At 47.5% G+C, this 21,840-nt stretch overlaps 1 protein-coding gene across 2 annotated transcripts in view; it reads right to left on the bottom strand.

Moving 5' to 3' along the window:
• The window catches only part of MCM9 (minichromosome maintenance 9 homologous recombination repair factor), a 325,876-nt gene that overhangs the window by 256,071 nt on the left and 47,965 nt on the right, over nucleotides 1–21,840 (bottom strand). For both annotated transcript variants that reach the window (XM_085611281.1, XM_085611283.1), the window contains exon 3: nucleotides 10,773–11,089. In XM_085611281.1, coding sequence (XP_085467407.1) covers nucleotides 10,773–11,089 — 317 coding nt within the window. The remainder of the gene's footprint in view (nucleotides 1–10,772; nucleotides 11,090–21,840) is intronic.

The following is a 21,840-nucleotide window of genomic DNA, read 5'->3' as shown; positions in this document are numbered from 1 at the left end:
TTCCCTGTTGAGAGGGGCGTCCGACAGGGTTGTTCGATGGCCCCAGTTCTTTTTACACTTTATATCAATGACGTTGTAACACGTATGACTTCTGCACAAGTGGATGCTCCTTTTTTAGATGGGATTAAAATCCCCATTTTAATGTTTGCTGATGACACGCTCATCCTAGCTAAAACCCCTAGTGGATTGCAGTGTGCTTTGTCTATCTTTGACAAATTCTGCGGTGAGTACGGACTAGAGGTAAATATTGCCAAAACCAAGTTGATGACTTTTAACCCTTATCGTAGTTCTAAGACAAAAATTACCTTAAACAATCGTCCGCTAGAGGTAGTGAACAATTTCACTTATTTGGGTATGCACATATCTAATGCGAAGAGCTGGCAGCATCATATTGAAATTGCAACAATTAAACATAGGCAATTGGCCGGTGCAATTAGCTCAGAGCACAGAAAATCCCTGACTAAACCTGTAAAACCTGTTTTACAGGTCTATGAAGCAAAAGCTCTGGGTTCTGTACTCTATGGCGCAGAGCTGTGGGGTTTTGAGAAGATGGCTGCTCTCCAATCTTCAGAGAATAAATTTCTTAGGGGTATAACAGGTGTTCCCAAAAGCACTCCACTGCTGCCCCTCAAGTATGATTTGGGCAGAAGAGCCATTTTAGATTTAGCGCGGCTTCGCCCAATATTGTACTGGCACAGGTTATGGACAACTCCCGCACTTTCTCATTATGCAGGAGGTTTTTTAGATATTATAAGAACCGATGTCCATCATAAAATTGGTTGGTTAAAAGCGCTTAGGACATCCCTGCTTGAGCTCGGTTTGAGCACACTCTGGGACGATCCTGCAGGTTCTACCTTCCCTTCTAAAAGTACACTTAAGACTATCTACTGGGAGATGGTCGCCCAGCGCCATTGGAGTAGCTCCAGCACCGGTAACATGACCGGAGAGTTCCTAGAGGCCAAGATGTATCCTCATCTTGAACCTTACTGGGACATTATAACAAAGCCCAGAGACAGGAAGCTTCTCTTCCAATTGAGAGCAGGTGCACTCCCCCTCAGATCTTTGACGTCAAAGTGGGAAGTGGGATCTAGCGATGGCTGTCCAGTCTGCGGTACTAACAAAGAAACCATCGGACATTTTTTATTCTCCTTTAAAGCTTATGCTTTACCAAGGCGTATATGGCTGTCCCCGATGTGCAAAAATATAGGAACTACTAGTAGCACTGTAGCTCTACGTATTATATGCACCAGTACATTGACCTGGATTTCGGTTGCCACTGCAAAATATCTAGGATGGGCGTGGATGATTAGATTGAGACTGCTAGTCGTTTGACTATTCTCTTGAACAGGGAGAGACTGCTAGTCTATCGACTATTCTCCCCCTTGCTATTTCTTGTATTTTATTACCTGTACTCTGTTTTTAAAATTATTGTTAATCAATTCTTTCTGTTTTTAATAATCAACATCCACTGTTATTAACGCGGAATGTTTTACCCAGGGTCTCAAACTAGTCTAATTGGTTGAAGTCAACAAACAACACCTGTCGCTAATCGACTATAACGTTTCCTTCATGGACGTAATCAAGTCAGAATTTGTTTATGTATGCATGAATCGAACTATTATTGAATTTAATCGTTTTTTAACCTGTTTTGTTAAATGTATTATTGTAAATTGTATTTTGCTTTTATGAATGTTATTCGAATAAAGCATACTTTGACTGACTGACAGAAATCCCTGTGCGGCCTTACATGTATTCTCAGGTGATACCACCCTTCAAGATGTCCTAGATGATATAGGAGACGTCCGCTCTTGTATGAAACGGCTGCACGGCAGATCCCTACTTTGGGGCGAAGTGGATTGTCTCTCCCCTCCTCCGATCCCACTCGAGGGCGATTCCTTTGCCAATTATTTCCCTTGTGTGGTCTTCCCTGATATCCTCTGTTGTGCACTCTGGCTCCCACCACTCATTGACAAGGCATCACCACTTTTGTTAGGAATGCAGCTCAGTTCCTTAACACCAGTCTGTCCAGAAAAATTGTGGTATAGGGAGGCAGGACCAAAAGGGCCTGCAGCTCACAAACCAGTCATGCAGATGTTAAAGCAACCAGGAAGACAGCTTTAAGGATGAGTAGGCACAATGGAAAACATGCATTGGTTCAAAAGGGGTAAACATTCAAAACGTGATAACCAAATTTAAGTTTCACTGTAGCATCACAAAGGGCTTGGGTGGAAATATGTTGTAAACCTTTTTAGAAAACGCACTACGACGGGGATTTGAGTTAAGATGGTTGGTCAGGCAAACGTAAACAAGCAGAAAGCGCCAACACATAACCTATAACTGTGGTCATACACATACTTTGTTGAAAGAGACCTGGCTGCCAAGATTACATCAATTACCTCAGGAAGTAGGTAAAAGTCAATCAATAGTTGTCAGTCAATCCCCAGTCATGGAGGTGCATGTTGTGCAGGCCTGGGTGCAGAACCCCGCCCTTCTGTTGTAACAGTCTATCCTCCCGAAGTGGCATCCTAATTGGAGCACAGATGCTGAAGCCCAGAAGCTCCAAGTACCACACTCTCCTGGCTAAATCTGGAGTCACTAGAATGACTCGGGCCCAGTTGTTTCTGATCTTGAGAACTCAGAGCAGTAGAGGTAGCGGTGGGGAGGCAAATGGGCGTCCTGTGCTCCACTCTACAGATTCGGTCTCCAAGAGACAGCCTGCTTGAGAACTCCAGCAAGCAAAAGTGCTGACGTTAAGCATTCTCCGTGATGGCAAAGACCCCGAAACCGGTCCTAGGATGCTCGATTCCGGTCCAGGGAAGACATGGCTTGGCAGTTCGGGCTGGACTGTTCCCATGAGGCACAGTGTCAAGACTGATTTGCATAAGGCCATGTCTGAACTGGGGTGGCGTGGTGAGCAAAATAACGATGGATTAAACCCAGATCTGTGACTGGGGGTGAATGTTTTGCCAATGTGCAACATTCCGTCCATCATCTTGTGTGTTTTGCTGTTCGACCTATGTGGGAAGGTTATGCCCAGATGGGGGTCCGTGCTCACTACGCCACTGGAGTCAAGCTATCCTGGCTGAAGAGAGGTGAAACCCCGAAACCGGTCCTAGGATGCTGGTTTCCGGTCCAGGGAAGACGTGGCTTGGCAGTTCGGGCTGGACTGTTCCCATGAGGCACAGGGTCAAGACTGATTTGCATATGGCCATGTCTGAACTGGGGTGGTGTGGTGAGCAAAATAACGATGGATTAAACCCAGATCTGTGACTGGGGGTGAATGTTTTGCCAATGTGCAACATTCCGTCCATCATCTTGTGTGTTTGGCAAAGAGATCGAGCCAGGCTTCTCTCCACTGTTGGAAGATGTCCTCAGCCACCTCTGGGTGTAACTGCCATTTGTGGTCAACAAGGTGCAGCCATCTGAGTTTGTTCGTCCTGGTGTTTAAAGATCCCACTAGTTAGTATACCACCAGGGAGATCTTGTGATGATTCAGCCAGCTCCGGAGGCAAGGAAACTCTTGGCAAAGGACCCAGGACGGCAAACTGCCCTGCTTTTTGCAGTATGTGGTGTTGCACAGGAAAACCTGCACCATCTGTCCCTTGATGTAGGGGAGAAAGGCCTTCAACGCCAACCATATCACCTACAATTCCAGCAAACTGATGTAGAGGCAAGTCTACTACAGAACCCAGAGTTCTCTGATCTCCACCTCTCCCAGGTGACCTCCCTAACCCAGTAGTTATGCAACCGTCTCCACCGTCAACTTTGAGTGGGCAGGGAAAGGGGTCTATGCTGGTCCACTCCAGTTAGGCAGCTACCACTACAGGTCTTTTGCAGTTTCCTCTGACACCTGGATGAAACCTGACCTGTTCCTTTGGTGCAGGCACACTGAGACTTCAGGTCTCACTGCATGCGTCACCTGGCATGGTTGGCAAGCAGGATGCAAGTAGTCCCAAAAATCTCAGCCTAAGACGAAGGACAGAGGCTGAAACAATAGAATCATAGTTCGAATGTCCTCGACTCAGATTGGGAAAAAACGTTCAAAAGCGCAATGAATCCAGGATGGCATCAATGAAGATGAGCATCTGCAAAAGAGTCAGGTGTGTGTCACTTCGACAGGTTTACTGAGAACCTGTTAGAAATTGGGTTTCTGGTTGGCAGAGGTATGCACCCTGTCCAAGCACAGTCCACAATCCAAGGCTGGGTAAGTCACAAACTCACCCTAAATTAACTTGAGCTCACACTCTGGTAGGTTGACACAGAGCAGTCAGGCTTAACTAAAGAGGCAATGTGTAAAGTATTTGTGCAACACATCAAACAGTAAAACAGTGAAAGGGGAGAGGAGTTGGCCTAACGGCTAGGGCGGTCGACCTCGAATCTCGGGAACCGGGTTCGAGTCTCGGCAATGATGCTGAACATCCTGTGATTCTGGGCAAATCACTTAATCTCCCCATGCCTAACAATGTGTCATCATGTAACGCAACTGGTGCTATGTAAGGCGCTCTAATACAAGATACCTTCGGGTCAAGTTCGCGCTATATAAAACTTTGTTAAAAAAAAAGAAATTACCACAGGAAAGATTCCACCAGAGGTTAGAACAGCAGCTCTAAATTAAATGAATACAACAAGACCAAAACGACAAAAATTCAATAAGTAGAATGTGAAAATAGTCGTTAGAAGCAATAAGTGCCTATTGATATATCTGGTTGCGCCTGACCAAGAGAAATTCAAAAGTTCAGGCTGACCGCGATGGAGCGCCGGCCGGACACCGCAAGGCCTGATGAATAAAAGTACCTTAATCCTTGTCGCAGGAGGAGGAGCCAAGATGGCGACCGGGACGGCAGCGTAGACTCCCGGCTCCGTGAACCTCCGCATCCCGCACGGATATCCTGCACGAGATCCTCAACCTGTGCTACGCGGTCGTGTTTCTGAAGGAGAGTGGCACCCGACTGTGTGACTCCGAGGTTTCTGGCTGCGGTACCGCCGGAGAAATGTGCATTTGAACTTTGCGGCCTGTGCGGCCCCGGAGCCGGGACCTCGAGTGGACGCCGTGGCCGGGTGGCAGTTCAACAACAGCGGTCTGTTGTGACTGGGTGGAGTCGATCCACCGGAGCGGTGCCAAACTCGGCCTACATTTCGTCGTGGTCGTTTCTATTGTCAAGCGTAGCGGACCGGGTGCATGCCCGGGGGTGCAATTCTCAGATCCTCCGGTGGTTGCCCCTGCCTTTGATGGTGAGCTGCCCGGCCGCCGCCCGTATCCTGCCCGGATCATTGCGGGCCGCCCCCGGATTTTTACGGGAGCTGGTCCGTACTGGGGACGACTGTTGCCCGTGACCACGCAACGGATAACTTTTTGCCTGCCCCCGGAACACGGTCACCAGCGACGTGGACATCGAGACGCTTGTCCCAGGGTCCCGGCCCCGGTGAGGGTCGGGCATACTTGGCGGCCATCTTGTTGCGATGAAGCCTACCATCCTGTCCGCTGGGTCGCAGCGGGCTTGTGAGAGTGCGACTTTCGGGAGTGTGGCGGCGCGATCCCAGAGAGCTGTGCTGGGGTACGGCGACCTCCTCGAGGCCCTTGGTGCTCTTCACTCCTCCTTGATTCATGGTGTCGGGGTCTTGGGGAGTAAGCTCAACGGTGTGGCGTCGGCGTTGGGGCAATGGCGACCCGCCTGTCCGCACGTACACAGGGACTACTCACACTGCGCACAGGAGGACACTTTGGCGGCCACCCCTGAGGTTAGTGCACAGCTGGACACTCCGGCCAGTATGCTACAGTGTGTTCGTCCAGTTGAGGGCCTGATCTGTCCCGGAGGCATTGGCCCTGAATGGGATGTGGTAGCCTCGTCCCGTACGTGCCCTCCTGCGACCCAAGGACAGCTCCAGCAACTATTGTCTGCTTTGGCTGCTTCTGCCTTCCTGGACCTTGAGTGCAGTGCATATCCTGGGGCAGCACTGGGAAGCCTGTTTCTCCACGCTGCGGACTGTGTTGATGCTCAGAGACTTCCATCCCACCTGTGTGCGTCGCTTCACGGACGTTATTGGACAATCCTCTACCTTGGAACATCGGATATGGTGCTGGGTCGAGGGGTAGGCATGGGCAAAATTCCAAACAGTGGTCAGGGATAAGGCTGATCCTTCAGGGGTGGTCATCTAGTGGACGGGCGGGCTCAGGGGTTGCGTGCTCTCCTGGCATAGCTAACAGCATAATAGGTGGATAATGCTCCCCATCTTTCTTTGAGAAGATCGATTTTGTGCTGTTTATTGTTCACTTTGGGGGAAACTTACCGTGCGGGAGGGAGAAGCCGGGGGTATGTTTTGAAGGCCCTCCTCCAGTTTATTAATATTTTCTCTACCCCCCCGTCTGGTGGGGTTCTTTTCCTACTTCTTTTTCCCTATTCTCCTATATTTCGGGTCTGGTTCCAGGGCGACAGGCACACTGCTGGGGGGGGGGGCCGTACTCATCTGCAGAGGTGCAGGGTGGGGGGTTGGGGGAGGGGATTCTTTAGTCTTTTCTCTCTTTTTCCATGGCCTCCTTTTTCTTCTCTGATTCTTTTTGTTTTTCTTTTTCTGGGATCAGCGTGATACACTTCCTTTGCTATGACTCGTTGCCGCTCCATGTGTACCACAATTTCCGGGGTGCTCCCCGGGAGTTCTGGCGGGGGACTGCAGGCGCCACTGCTTACAATATTCTTCCCCATCCTGACGTTCTTGTGTTTGCGCCATTGACCTAACAGATTGCTGTAAATCGTTTCTGTCTATTACTCTGCATACCTGTAATTGCTGTTTGAAAATTGTCTGGCACCTGATCCTTCTGCCTTGTTTCATTATAAAATGAAAACCTTTTTCTCCTGGTGCCCTACCTACGCTGTTCACAGTATTAGCATTACGATTCTCCTCCCCGAAGTGCTGCCTGTGTTTACATTTGCCTGTTTTTGCTTTGATTGCTTAGCGGCCGGCCCCGGGGGGTTGTAGGCCCATACCTGTTCTTGATTGAACTGTCAATAAAGGTTTTCAAAAAAAAAAAAAAAAAATCCTTGTCGCAACTGCTAAAATGCCAGGTGTAGCCAAGCGATGCATAGGTGACAACGATGGTGATGCGCCGTATCCGAAGAAGAAGCACCGGATCTGAGACGCAACGGTTAAGAAGCCGATGCACTGGGTTTCCCCACACAATCTAGGGGATGTGTGGTTCGTCACTCTGCAGTGGCAGCAATGCAGTGGTTCTGAGACGGCGGTTACGATGATGATGCGCTTGTTCTGAGTGTGATGTGCCAGTCCTATTCCCACAACAGCAGCGATGGGGCGATTCTGCGCTCACATCAGTGGATGCGTCCGTTCCGTTGGGGTAAGCACTTGGGTCCACTTCCAATGTGCCAGGCACAGGAGCAGGGTGGAAGACTTATTTCCTGGAGTCTTCAATTTAGGAGGCTAGTGAGCTAGCCCTTGGAGTCACTCTGGGTTTAAGTGATCGAAGCCCAGTCTTTACCCAGTCAGAGAGCATCAGGCAGCACGGGCACACAGCAAGGCAGCAGGGTAGCAGTCCTTAAGCACATCAGTTCTTCTTCCTGGCAGAGTGATTTCAGGTCCAGAAGTGTACTGAGTTGGTAGAGTCCGAGGGCCTTTACTTACACCCAGTTGTGCCTCTAAAGTGGGGGTGACTTCAATGAAGGGTCTTTAAAGTGCACAGAGGTCCTCTCTTGCTGTCCTGGCTCCAGACTCACTGCAGCCCTTTGTGTGTGGACAGGACACAGACTATTTAGGTGCAAGTGCGAGGCTGTGCCCAGTCCCTCCCTCTCATCCTCCCAGGAAGATACATCAAGTCACACCTACGTTCCCTTTGTGTGTGGCTGTCTAGAGGGAATACACAAAGTCCAGCTGTCACCCAGCCCAGCCAGTGATCAGAGACAGACAGCAGACACCAAATGGCTAAGAGCAGGAAAATGGCTAACTTTCCAAGGTGGGGATTAAACCCAGATGTGGTCAGCATTCCGTCTATCATCTGTTCTTTTTGCTTTTGTCGCCCTAAGTGGGAAGGGTATGACCAGCCCTTGGACCACTTTGAGGAGCAGAGAAGCCCGCACTAAACGCTAGGCAATGGCAGGTGCTGGCCCTGGATGTAAATGGGTAAACCCTTGCCAGGAATCCCGAAGACACACAGAGCAGGTCCTCGCCGCGGAACAGATCCTCGAGGTACAATATGTCTTCAGAGGTAGAAGTATGTAGGGGGTAATGGTGGAGAGTGACCTCCAGACGGCTCCCAGGTGCAATAAAGAGATGAGAGTGGCAGAGGTGAGCATCAATCCGGCTGGGGTACAAACAGTCAATATAGGGCCAATCGCCATAACCGCAGAACAAGGAAACAGAAACCAGCCCCCTAGGACCAAGGTCCACACACGTGTTCTAGGTCAGTGTCCGAATCGTACTGGCAAAAAACACAATTAATGGACAGAATGCTGAAACGATGTGAAACATTCACCCCAGTACAGATATCAGGGCCTAAATCCATTTTGCACACCATGCCATTCCAGTTTAGACCCAGCCATATTCAAATCAGTCTGGACCCTGCTCCCCATGGGAACAGACCAGCCAGAACTGCCAGGCCAGAACTGCCAGGCCAGGTCCTGCCTGGACCGGAAACAAGCATCCTGGAACCTGCATCACCCCGGCTAGCTTGACTCCAGTGGCATAGTAAGCACGGGACCCACGTCTGGGCATACTCTTCCCACTTAGGGCGACAAATGCAAAAAGAACAATTGATTTACAGAATACTAAAACAATGTCAAACATTCACCGCAGTACAGAGATCTGGGCCCAAATCCTTCGTTTTTGTGCACACGATGCCATTCCAGTTTAGACCCCACCGTATGCAAATCAATCTTGACCCTGCTCCCCATGGGGACAATCCAGCCCGAACTGCCAGACCTGGTCCTCCCTGGACTGGAAACAAGCATCCTGGGACTGGTATCAGGATATCACCACTCAACCTTTTACAAAAAAAAATCTGTTTATAAACTTGACAAACAGAAGCTTTTTTTGTGTCAAAGAGCCCCATGCCACGGTTTCACTTTAATGTTGGCCATACCCCTTTCTTTAGACGTGGCTTGTCTAAAGGAAGGGGCGTGGCCTCCATGAATTTGAAAGCACCGCATGGGGCTAGTAAACAAACAAATCTTTGTAATGCAATAGGTCTCACATCTGCGAGAGTTTAAGATATTGCATTGCCAAAAGCTAAAACTCTTGTAAATGCAAGACCTATTGCATTGCAAATGCTTGTTCTTTTTCAATCGAGGCCACATATCGTCAGTACTATATTCTGTTTGCTGCAGTTGCTCTTCACCCACAAGTCAAACAAAGGCTATTGAAGTGATATTTAGCATCCAATTTCACATTTCGTCACCTTCATAGAAAGTTTGAAAAATGTAAATGTTTTATTTTGCTTCATGTTTATGTGTATTTAATTTTCTAAATGGTCGTGGATCATCTAAGAAGTCATTGGGAACACCTCGGGGCCACAAACTACAGTCTAAGAATCGCTGCTCTATTAACCTCTAATAATCTCTATCAGCTGTTCTGTAGATTCTGAAATATCTCCTCTAGCTGCCTGAGACACATACAGGAAAGTCATTAGAATAACAGAGAATTACTGCTAACTCAGTCTCTGGAACAAAAGCTATCATAATCAGATTTAATAGTCTACAAACAGTGATGTTATGCACTACCTACAAGAGAAGGGAACAAATATTTTCACATGTACAATGTTTAGTTAAAATTTGATTTCACTGTGGCAATATGTGCAATGTATATCTAAAGTTACTCAACATATACTGAGCTTTTGACCTAACTGAGTTTTTATTAGAACGTCTGTCCTTTGGAGCATGTTTGTAAAATGCGTTTATGTTTTAATAGGGAGTCCTAAATGAATTCAGATTACTACCACAGTTCTGAAGATGCCCAAAATCTCATCCGTGGTGGGTTTTATGTAAAACGCAGCTACAGATCATAATTACAGGTTAGTATGCAGTTAACAATAATTCATATGAGTTAATACACATAGCAGATTTGTGACACTATTCCAGAGAGTGAGAGCCTGGGCCTTGCTATAAAGCCAATACATGCACACTAATCAATAATGAGAAGTCAATTTAACAGTGCTGTACACTAGATACAATGTTGTGGGGAAAGATTTATTTCAGGAGTGGTGTAGATTATACATAGAAGATTCATGGGAGAGTTCTGGGCCAAGTAGGCAGCGTGTATGTACCATTGCGGAAGACCAGGATCGCCCAATGATGACTGCAAAAAGGCAAACATGTTTTGGTGGGTCAGTACAATCTACATTATTCATACACAACTCCATGACTCAAGGTGTTAAGTGAAGTTCCATGAGGGATGGGATATGTTTGGGGGGAGGAAAGGATACCAGGGTTCAGGTATTATTCACTTTTTTGTTTCCAGCTGTAATCTTCACTTTAACACTTGGGATTAGGGGTAAATTTTTTCATAATTAGGTCTAAATTTATGTCTATGGTCATGAAGTCTGGCCAACTATGAAACAATTGCCAGCATATAATTTCATATTTTATTTTTAGTGGCTCAGATTGTTTATCATAATTCCTTATTAACTCATTTACACATAACACCACAATCTGATTGTAATTTCAATCCCACCCAAAGAAAATATTAGTATTGAAATTTCTAAAAGAGAAACTTTGTCAAATAAAACAAACTCTTCCATTATAAACAGTAAGGAATGCTGCTGTTCTGGGTACCTGTTCTTGAATTTTAATTTCCTGGTAGTCTCTGCAGCTGGACGGAGCAGATGATGAGCTTGTAAGACATGTGAACTTGGTTGAGTTGCAGCCTTCTTCACTAGGGCAGAAGGCAGGGCTACAGAAAGTGTAGTACTGCTCAAAGTCAGCCTTGACCGTCAGTACGTGCCTACACTTGTTACACATATAGTCTTTTTCAAACTCCAGCACTTTCACCAAGCTGGTACGAATCACTGTCCCAGTCACTGACAGAAAGCGTCCAACGTCGTTAGTTTTAGGTATATGCTCCCTGGTTAGCTCAGGACAAACAAGCAAATCTGTTAAAGGAAAGGTGCAGAATTCTTATAAATTAAACAAGTACAATTCATAATCTTACACTGCTTTTAGTAATTGTTTAAACATTCCATGATCAGGTTAGAATTGCCACACTTGAGGATTTATTATCAGGTGAACTCTCCTGAGCTTCCCAGAGTTACTAGACCAGTGGGGCCTAGTAGCTCTGGGAAGCATGGTGGGGCTTTTCTGGTCTATAGTGCTCTTAGGGTAGTGCTAACCAAACACTGGGATATCAGTGATCTAAAACCTGCCACCAACCCCCTTCTTAACATGCTACATACCACAGCGCACAGCAAACACCTAATCATCTGGTTAAAGAGGGCACTTCAGCAGGATCACTTAGTTACTCTTGTAAAGCTTAGAAACAATTGTCAGGATTCACTGGGGCAGGTATTTAATGACTCCAATTGGTTGAAAGCCTTGGAATATTATTGTAAGGCCTCCAGGAACGCCCGCTTCCACTGCTTATAATCCCATGTCTTATATAGAACTTATTTGACCACCCCCTCCACCCAACGACACCTCATATACAGACTGCAGTAGAATCCCCTGCTGCCAACTACCAAAAGGCTGATATGATCCACATGCTCTGGACAATCACTGAACTAAGTACATCATGGGGAACTATCTTATCTGATATCACTCAAGCCATGGAACGAAAAGATGTACACACTGCACAACACTGCCTCCTAGGCGTATATCCCAGTCCTAAAAAGGAAGTCACAACAAGATTTCGTCATAGTTTTCGGCCAAACGAGTGGTTGAGATTACATGAAAATCTCCCAAGACCCCTTCAGTGACTCAATGGAGGGCAGACGTCCTTAAGTGAGCACAAGTGGAGAGAACAACGCTCCACAGAGCGGAAAGCAGGGCCTGATAAAAAAAAGACTCCTAACAACATACTGGGATACAATCCTTCATGACTTCACTGAGCATGCCAAAGAGAATGCCCGGACACCCTAGACTACCGGTCCATTGATTAATATATGTGGAAAATATTCATGATCAGCATGGTATCCATAGGGACAAATCAATAGTTTACATACAGCTTGCTGTGTCTCCTGTACACATATCCATCTAGCCATAAAAAATCTTAATATAGTACTAACCTCTCAGATTCTCATATCTATTGGCAATCTCCTCACCTGAAAAAAGAACTGTCAGGTCTGTGGTGGGATTCTAGGGGTGGGGGTATTTAAGTAGGCTTCCTTTCTTATTGTTCAAATGTTATTGTTTGCCACAGACAAACCCACAGACGCCAAGAATAACTTCCACGATGGGATGAAGGCAGTCGCCACCTGGATGAAGGACAGCTGCCTCAAGCTCAACAAGACCGAAGTCTTCATCCTGGGAACCTCAACCTGGGATGACATTTGGTGGCCCGCAGCACCCAGAAACCCCCCCCCCCCGCACACCCAAGAACAACAGACAAAACCTCTGCATCATCCTGTACTCCTGTACTCAATGCTGTTTTGCCCGCTTGCTTCCAGATGCTACGCCTCCTTCGTAAGCTCTTCAAATGGATTCCCACGGAGTCCAGGAAAAAGGTCACTCATGGTCTTGCCAGCCGCAAACTCGACTACAGCAATGCACTCTATGGCAGCACCACCCAGAAACTCCTAAAAACACTATAGACCATCCAGAACGCCTCCGCCAGACTCATCCTGAACATCCCATGCCACAAACACATCACTGACCACCTGAGAGACCTCACTGGCTACCTGTCAACAAAAGATTCACCTTCAAGCTTCTCACGCACACCTACAAGGCCCTCGACAATGCTGGACCTACATACCTCAACCACCGCCTCTCCTTCTACACCCACCCCCAAACCTCTCCACTCCACCCAACTGGCCATGGCCACCATCCCATGGATCCACAAGACAAAGGCTGGAGGAAGATCCTTCTTCTACCTCACTGTGAACACATGGAACTCCCTTCCTCTGCACCTCAAGCAATCATCATCACTGCCGCAATTCAGGGAGAACCTCAAGACCTGGCTCTTCGACTGAACCGCAGGTCCCCACACACTCATCGCCTCGAGACCCTCATGGGTGAGTAGACAAGCTATATAAAATTACTGATTAATTAATTGGGTGTTTAGGCAACACTCCCGCGAGTAGACCACTTCACCACAAAGGCCTCAACAATAAATTGCCTTTGAAGAGAGGCATAGCATTTGTTAGAATGAACCCGGATATTGTACTGTGCAGCCCATTTCACTAATACACTCTGGAGCTGAATACCCATCTGAAACTCTTGAGAATTTTGCGATATTAAGTATCATTGTTGTGCATAAACTTATAAAAATAAATGTAAAACAAAAAAAGTTGTCCTACTGCTAACAATGAATGAAGGAGAGGGGGGGGGGGGACATCGGTTTCCTTTCTTCCCATGATGCCCGTTATTGAAGGCTGTAGACCCTAGTCTGTAAAAACAATTATTTTTCAAATAAGTAATCGCTCTGCAAATTGTAAATAAAGACACCACAGTTGGAAGCACCACATGGAACACAGCGGTTGCCACAGCAGCCACCACAGGTGGGGCAATGCAGTAGTGATGACAGCTGCCAGTGTGGAAGGGGCTACCACAAGGACTGCAGCTGTCATCAGAGCTGTGATCACACAAGGGACAAAAGCAGCAAGTACAACAATACCCTCTACAACAGTAGGTCCCATAGCAGCAACTACAGGAACCACTACCCTAAACACAACAGTTTTTACCACAACCATAGTTGCAGTAATAACAGCAACAAAAGGTGCAAGCACATCATAGATCACAGCTGTGAAGACAACTTTCACCACAGCTGTGAAGACAACTTTCACCGCAACTATAACCACAGCAGAGGCGATAGTAACTACCACAGCTGCCAATAGGAAAGGGACAGCCACAAATGTAATCATAGCTGTCATTAGGGCAGAGAGAAAATAAGTTTCAATTTAAGAGCCAGCAGCAACCACATCAACTTCAACAGGAACAACACCTAGAATGATAGGTGTGGTCTCAACTACCACAACAGCAAGGACCGAACAGCGATCACAGTAGCCAACATGGAAGAAACCACAGAAGGAACTACATCTGTGATCTACTTGAGTTACTTTTAATCGTTACTCATATACGTGGAAATAATTTCGGTTGATTTGGGCATGTTGTCGATTGATTTGGGGAAAGGAGGAGGGACTGACCAGAGGGTGAGAAATGCATCTGGTTAGGAAGGGGCTGCTTGAGTGCTTATGTAGGCCCAGTTGGTGTGCTAATTTGGGATTTGTTAGCGTTCTGATCTGACAGATGTGAATAAGGTTCTTGAAAGCTACTGATATGGAGCTATAGTTTAGTGGGGCTATGGGGCTATTCTGAATTTAATCAAACCAATTATGAGATGTGAATGGTTCCAATGGCACATACTCTCCTTTGGTTATTTGGCAAACCACTGACAAGTATTTTACTGAACATTTGGTAATTGCAGCATTAGTTACCTACTGGCAAACGTCTTAATATTTTTCATGCAAGCTGCATACAAAGTTTATCTGCCCACATTTATTGTGCAGGCTGGCATGTCCTTCTGGAACAACTGATGCTTAGCCTCAAGCTCCCTTTCTCCCATTTCGCTATCTCCCCTCTAGCTGCTTCCAGCACATCTGTTTGCACAGGCTCACATAGGCGCCCCCCCCCCCAATAATGCTCTATAAAACGCTTGGTGTTGACCCATCAGCGATCACAGAGGCTTGTGCTGTATCTGAACTCCAGGTCTGGACACATCATACCTGGACCTGCCCACACAGAGGACCATAGTGCCCACATGAATCTAACCGGCCAGAGCGTCAAGGCTACAAGCTAGTGGAGGTGGGAATACATTGAAGGAAAAGCAGAGACAGAGGATGAGTGTGATAGATAGATAAAGACACAAAACAAGCATGAGATACAGCGAGAGAGACCCGGAATAGAAGAGCACACAAGATTATACAGAGAGAGTGGCAGAAGGACAGGAGAGAGATACAGTTAGGGACAGTTGACATACCATAGACAGGAGTCCAGATATACTGTGGATTGCAAAAAACAGTGTTCTATTGTGAGAGCAGAGGAGTAAACTAGAGGGCACGAGAAACATAGCGAATAGGATTGATACACCGGATGAAGGGGCGGGAAAGCAAGATAGACACAAGGCAATTAAAGTGAGCGTGGAGAGACTGTTGGATAATAAATGCTGATGGCGATATGATTGGTGCAGAAGAGAAATACTGAAGGAGAGGGATAAATGGGGCAAGAACACAGATAGAAGGGGGAGACATGTGAGTCACACTGATGTAAAGGAGACTGGGCGAGAAGAAAGATCCTGGCAAAAATAACATGGACATCAAAGAAAAGAAAATATACAGAATATGTCAGGATAGGCGCAGGGTTGTTATGCAAACTGGGGAATGCAAAAATGCTGGCGGTAGAGAGAGTTAGCAGAAGCGGAGACACATTTCAAGAGAGAGCGGCTACTTGGTGAGCACTGAGGGAGAAGGGACAAATGGCAGCAGAAGAAGATGCACATAACTTTGTAAAACTTTTCAAATAAATGAATAAGTGTGGCAGAGTAAATTAATACGGTTTTGAGGAGATATCTGTGAAAGGAGGGTGATGATCTATTCGGAAAGTAAAGAAACACTGAGTTTGAGAATCACATGTGAGAAAATAAGGTTGCAGTCCAAGCAACAGCAAAGTATTTTATGGGGCGTGGGAGAAGACACTGACATAGAAAGGAGAGGCAGACTGGGAAAGAGAAAATAGACATGAGAAGTGGAGAGAGACACTTGAGGTAGAGGCATGGCAGTGTGAAGAGAAAACATGCCAAAAGGGGAGGAATAGACACAGCAAGGAAAAGGAGGGATGCAAGAACCCCTTCCAGAAGGCCACAAGGCAAGCAGGAGCTACTGGGCCCCACCATAGGGGTCGACCTCTTTTACACCTGATGTCCAGGGACCCGGCTTACTATAGTTCCAGAGTGACTGAGCCAAGTACCCCTTCAGCACTTGACTCTCAATGGTAGCATGGGTCAGCAGTCCAAGGTTTCTCGGGGGAGGGGGGAGAGAGACATAGGGGGGTGAACACAGACACACAACTCAAAAGAAGTTCAAGAGCAGAAATAAAGATTTGTCCAGTCACATACTTGCTTTTATGAAAAAAAGAAGTATTTCTATATGGATACAAAGGAAAATATGGCATACACAAAAAAAAAAAAAACACACAACTCCCTGAGGACAGGGCTCTAGTGTTCAATGAGCAGGTCCCAGAGTCCCACTTTCCTCTCACTAGCGTTAGAGGTTATTCCCCATTTACTAGAAGGGACATTCAGGTTAAGCCCTACTTGTGCGGGCACTGAGGCCCTTGACGGTTGCTTGGCGGCCCTCTCTTCCACCCCTAACTATTTTCTCTACTGAGGAGGGAAGTTATCCCGAAACCCGAGCCATGTCTCGGGCGATATTTTAAAACCCGGGACATGTATCGGGTCTAGAGATCATCAGTTCAACAAGTACTTACTTGCACCCACTGGGGTGAACCACTCAAGAACTCCATCAGAGATCATCAGTTCAACAAGTACTTACTTGCACCCACTGGGGTGAACCACTCAAGAACTTTATGTACCGGGTTCCCTTGGGGCGACCCGGAGGAGGGGCTAGCGGAGTGCGGTCCATTGCGGTTGTTTATAAAAATGGCTCCCCCGAGCTTTGAGCTGACGAGCTCCTGGACGACGCACCTGCGTGCCTGTGCGGGCACTGAGGCCCTTGACGGTTGCTTGGCGGCTCTCTCTTCCACCCCTAACTATTTTCTCTACTGAGGAGGGAAGTTATCCCGAAACCCGAGCCATGTCTCGGGCGATATTTTAAAACCCGGGACATGTATCGGGTCTAGAGATCATCAGTTCAACAAGTACTTACTTGCACCCACTGGGGTGAACCACTCAAGAACTCCATCAGAGATCATCAGTTCAACAAGTACTTACTTGCACCCACTGGGGTGAACCACTCAAGAACTCCAGAGATCATCAGTTCAACAAGTACTTACTTGCACCCACTGGGGTGAACCACTCAAGAACTTTATGTACCGGCTTCCCTTGGGGCGACCCGGAGGAGGGGCTAGCGGAGTGCGGTCCATTGCGGTTGTTTATAAAAAAAAGCCCTACTTGTAGTCCGAGTCTCAGGCGTCCCACTCAGAGTTTGATTAAAGTCAAAAGTGTCCCAGCGCCCGAAGCACTATGTGGCAGAACAAGCTCACACGGGTTCTTCTAACCCTGCGATCAGTCTTACACACTCCTGAAAGAATTAGGAGACCAGAGTCTTTGCGGGGAGTCTCTGTAGTAGCAGCGACTGGGTATACATGGCGCTTCCACTGGTGAGACTGTAAATTCCTCTGCTCTTTCCCACAAGCAGGGGGTAGGTTGCTCCAGTTCTGATACTCAGTGGGGGCTGGGGAGCACATGGTGGCCTCGCCATACAAAGACGGCTTGAACCAAGAAACTGCCCTGGTCCTTTCTGGTGGCCCCACCTGGCATACAGAGTTACTGACTTCACTCCACACACGGACTATAGCCCGATCAGCACAACAGTAACCTTCGCAGCAGTCCACTCTAGTATTCGAGACGTCAACTTAAACGTGCATGTGGGTGACAACCTGATTGTAGCAGCAGACATCTCCACACACCTCGCTACAGGGATCCACTTGCTAGGATCCTTCCCTGGACCTTATTCCCTCCAGCACTCTCCGCTTCGTCACAGGGCACAATGGTCTTGGCAAGCAGGCAGACACTGGTGCTCTAGGCACCAGGGCAAGGAGGTTTTAGAATTCCCTTTGTGATGTCCCCTCACCCAGCTGGGAGACTGACAGGCCTCAGCTCCCAACCCTAGTCACAGGCGGAATTCTTGCAGAGCTTCTGCACCTCACACAGCTGAATGGCTGTTGACAGTTGACAATTTTGGGGGACCTTAACTCCCATTCTTATAGTTCATTTCCAGACACCAAATGTGATTGAAGGTCTGAGTCTTTGAAATTTATGTTGGGGGTCTGCCTCCTTTTTTAGTGCCCAATACTCTGCCTTGCCCTTTCTCTAGAAAGTTTGTCACAGAAGAAGTGACTCGAAATCTCACAGCCCCACAACACAAGCAATGAGAGTGACTATAGGATGTCAGCCACAGCAATATGTATATCAAACATTTACCCCACATCTCCAGTGTTGGAAACCGGGCAACCGGGTTAGCAGTCACCAGGTTCCCAGCACAGTGGTAGCTTGGCTCGAGCGGTTGGGGGTCAGGCACCGTGTTAAGCGTACGTCACACCCTCACAATAACCATGCGTTCATCCGTTCCAAAAACGACACTACACCGTAAAAATTATGGAAGTCAAGATGAAAATATATATATGTCTTTATCTTATTTTCTCTTAGTTGCAGGCTTCACATCATAAATACAATACAATAGGATTTTCCTTCAAAAGAGCAGGTCAAATAAACAATGCTACTTCGGAATTTCAACAAATAGGTTCAGGTCATCATTAAGCAAAGAATAAATAGATGTGCAATAAATACAGACGGCAAATAAATACTGTCAGACAATAAATACAGTACAAGAATAAATTAGTGGAAGACAATAAATAAAGCACCTTCAATAATTAAGGTAAAGCAATCAATGACAGTTACAGATCAGATCACTTTCATGAGGTAACTTGGTCTTACTTTGCCCGTATACAGCTTGTGGTCATTTGGATGGCATGGGGGTGTCCCACCTAGATTGGTCAAGGCTGGGGCTTAAGCTAAGGCAGAACGAGGGTAACCTAAAGATCTGGCCCTCCAAACTACACAGCCCTTTACGGAGGTCACTGTACCAGTCTCAGTTCACCCCTGGCACTCCCAGGCTGGTCCTAACACCCCTCTAACCCCTAGGATGGTCTTTAGGGCTCCACGGGGCCTTAGACGCCCCCTCTACCACTTACTGTCCCTTTCACGACGATCGGCTCCGCTCGGCGCCGTGTCGACGCCGTGAGGCCACTCCGGATCGATGTCGCTGGGCGGGCCTCGACTCGATGTCGCTGGGCGGTCTCGACTCGATGTCGCGGGGCGGCCTCGACTCGATGTCGCTGGGCGGTCTTGACTCGATGTCGCCTTCCGGCGTCGCAGGGACACGGTCTCCCCGCTTCCGGGTGTCTCCGGAGTGCGATCTCCACTCCCGACCTCCGGCGCGCTTCACCTCAGTTTCCGGAGACTCCGGTGGGCGGACTTCACTCCCCCGTCGACGCCTCACCTCGACCTCAGGTGACTCCCTACTCGATCTCCGGCGCCTCTCCACGACCTCCGTCGGCGCCCTCACGCGACCTCCGGTGCCTCTCCACGACCTCCGTCGGCACCCTCACTCGACCTCTGACGGCTCCGGGTACGACGTCTGCTTTCTGTCAGCGCCGCTTCTCTACCTCAGGCCCCAGGTCTCCAGGCTTCTCGACGTCAGGACTTCAGGAGGACACCGCTGAACAGGTCAGGAGCTTGCTGTTCTTCCTCTTTAAGGCCTGTTCCAAATGTTCAGATCCTTAAGATGGTTCTTCTGGTCCTGGTCCCACACAGGGCTTTAGGCTGGGCTTGGTCAGTAGGGACTAGCATCAAGGGTGGGTTTCTGGACCCCACTCCAAGCACTGGTTTCCACCCCTGCCGCCTTACTCCGACCTCCTTCTATCTCTGTGTCCTCTCTCCTCTCCAGTCAGATGCCAACTGCCTCTCTAAGATGGCCTCCCAACATTCTAAAACTGCCTCCCATTATCCCAGGATTCTAGAATGTTCCAGAAGGTTCTAGAAACCTCCAGTGAGTTCTGGTTATGTCACAGGTGACAATGGGTGGCCACCATTTTGTGTCTCAGGCCCTCAGACAGAAGTTCCAGGGGTAGGGAAAATGGCTCCCTGACCCTGCATCAACACTAACAAGTCTGGTGGTTCCCAAAAAGGAAAAATTATAACAGGGTTTGAGGCAGAAGTGGGACAAAATAAATAATGATGAGGAGGGACCACCCAAAGGGCTGACAGGTCTAACATCCAGCCATACTCTTATCAGCACATCTCTTTCCTGAGATGTGCCCGGGTCTATATCCAGTGACCTATCCCTGAATCAAGGAGCCCCCTATGAAGTGTAGTAAAGATTCTGGCTCCCTTTTCCACCAGTGTGTCTAGCCCAGCTCATAGCAATCCACAAATCTGTCTGGGCGCGGTGGGTTGGAGGGGACTTCCTCTACTTCCTCATGCACCTCCAGTCAAAACGTGGGTCTCCCAAAATGGAATCCAGAATCTTCCATGTATTGTACAATTCAAATGCACGCACACACCCAGCACATGTTACAGCACACACACACTGCACAGCGGTACAGACTAACTTGATGTAGGCCAAGGGTGAGTTAAGCACAGACCAATGCAACTTTTCATGAGGGAGCCAGTAGGCCTCACTCAAGTGACACAGGTAAAAAGGCCTCTTCGTTTCTGCTAATCATTGCCACCACCAAGCTTGTGCTACTTACCTCCTGGTAAAGACAGGAGCCTTTCATCACTAGAAGGGTAGCACTTTAGGCTCCCCCCGCCCGGTCCAACAAGACTGCAATCCGCAAGATAGGCCTATGTCATGGCACCCATGAATGATCCGTGTTCGCCCATGACAACAAAAATCAGCACCAGTGATCAAGACATTGTTGTAGCTGAGGCACTTGTCCTGTTACCAAGTGAGGAAATATTCCATACCAAGAACAGAGAGCAGATATGTCAGGGGTAAGCGGGGGGACAAGAGAAAATACACATTAAATGGGGTAAGACTGGATACAACTTTATGAACCCAAATACCAGAATAGAGACCAGGATGTTTGTTTTGCTGCACACTAGGTAGATCTGGAGAACAGATGTGCTGGAGAGAAGATATGCCAAAAAGGCAACTGATTTGGTCGAATGGCTGTACCTTGTAGCAGTGTTGGAAAGGATAAGAGTAGAGTGGAATTTCCTATTGCGGATGTGGTTCTTGTACTCACAATCAACAAGAGCCCACATGAATAGGTTATCATCAGAGAGCTTAGGCCTTCACCGAGGCACAAGAGAGTGTCGCCAGTTATCCCCTCTCCTTTTCATGATAGCCTTAAAACCACTTGCATGTCATCTAAAACCTGCATAGGGGTTTAGGTTTTACATGTATAAGGTATTGCTAAACATGTAAGCAGATGATATTCTTCTTTTTGTTAAAAAGCTCGAGGTTAACCTCTGGTGGAAGCCATAATAAAGTTCTGCGACTACTCTGGCTTAAAATAATTCGGGAAAGTCTAAGTCGATGCTATTATCTGACCATACTGCAGAGGTGGGTCAAGTTTGGGCTTTAGATGACAGATGAATGAAATAGGATATATGGGGTTAGATATAAGTTGAGGCATCAGTAGATTATGGGAGAGGAACTATTGGGGAGCCCTGGAAACGTTCTCATCACAAATAATTCGAAGGACCAAGCTCCTCCTTTTTTTGACGAGTCATATCTCTCTTCTGAAGATAGTGTACTGCCTATCTTTCTCTATTTGTTGCTGAATATACCAGTGCAGTTGATGGCGCTGTACATAATAGTGCTTAGGTCTGAATGTGTACAATTTGCCTGGATGGGTAGGCAGGAATGAGTTTAGAGGGAGGTGTTGATTAAGCCTTACAGCATAGGGGGGCTAGTGGCTCCGTATTCCAAGGCACATTATCTGGTTG

Source organism: Triturus cristatus, chromosome 6, assembly GCF_964204655.1.
Source record: "Triturus cristatus chromosome 6, aTriCri1.1, whole genome shotgun sequence".
NCBI lineage: Eukaryota > Metazoa > Chordata > Amphibia > Caudata > Salamandridae > Triturus > Triturus cristatus.
The sequence above is the reverse complement of the archived record's forward strand: the minus strand, read 5'-3'. Positions and strand labels throughout refer to the sequence as shown.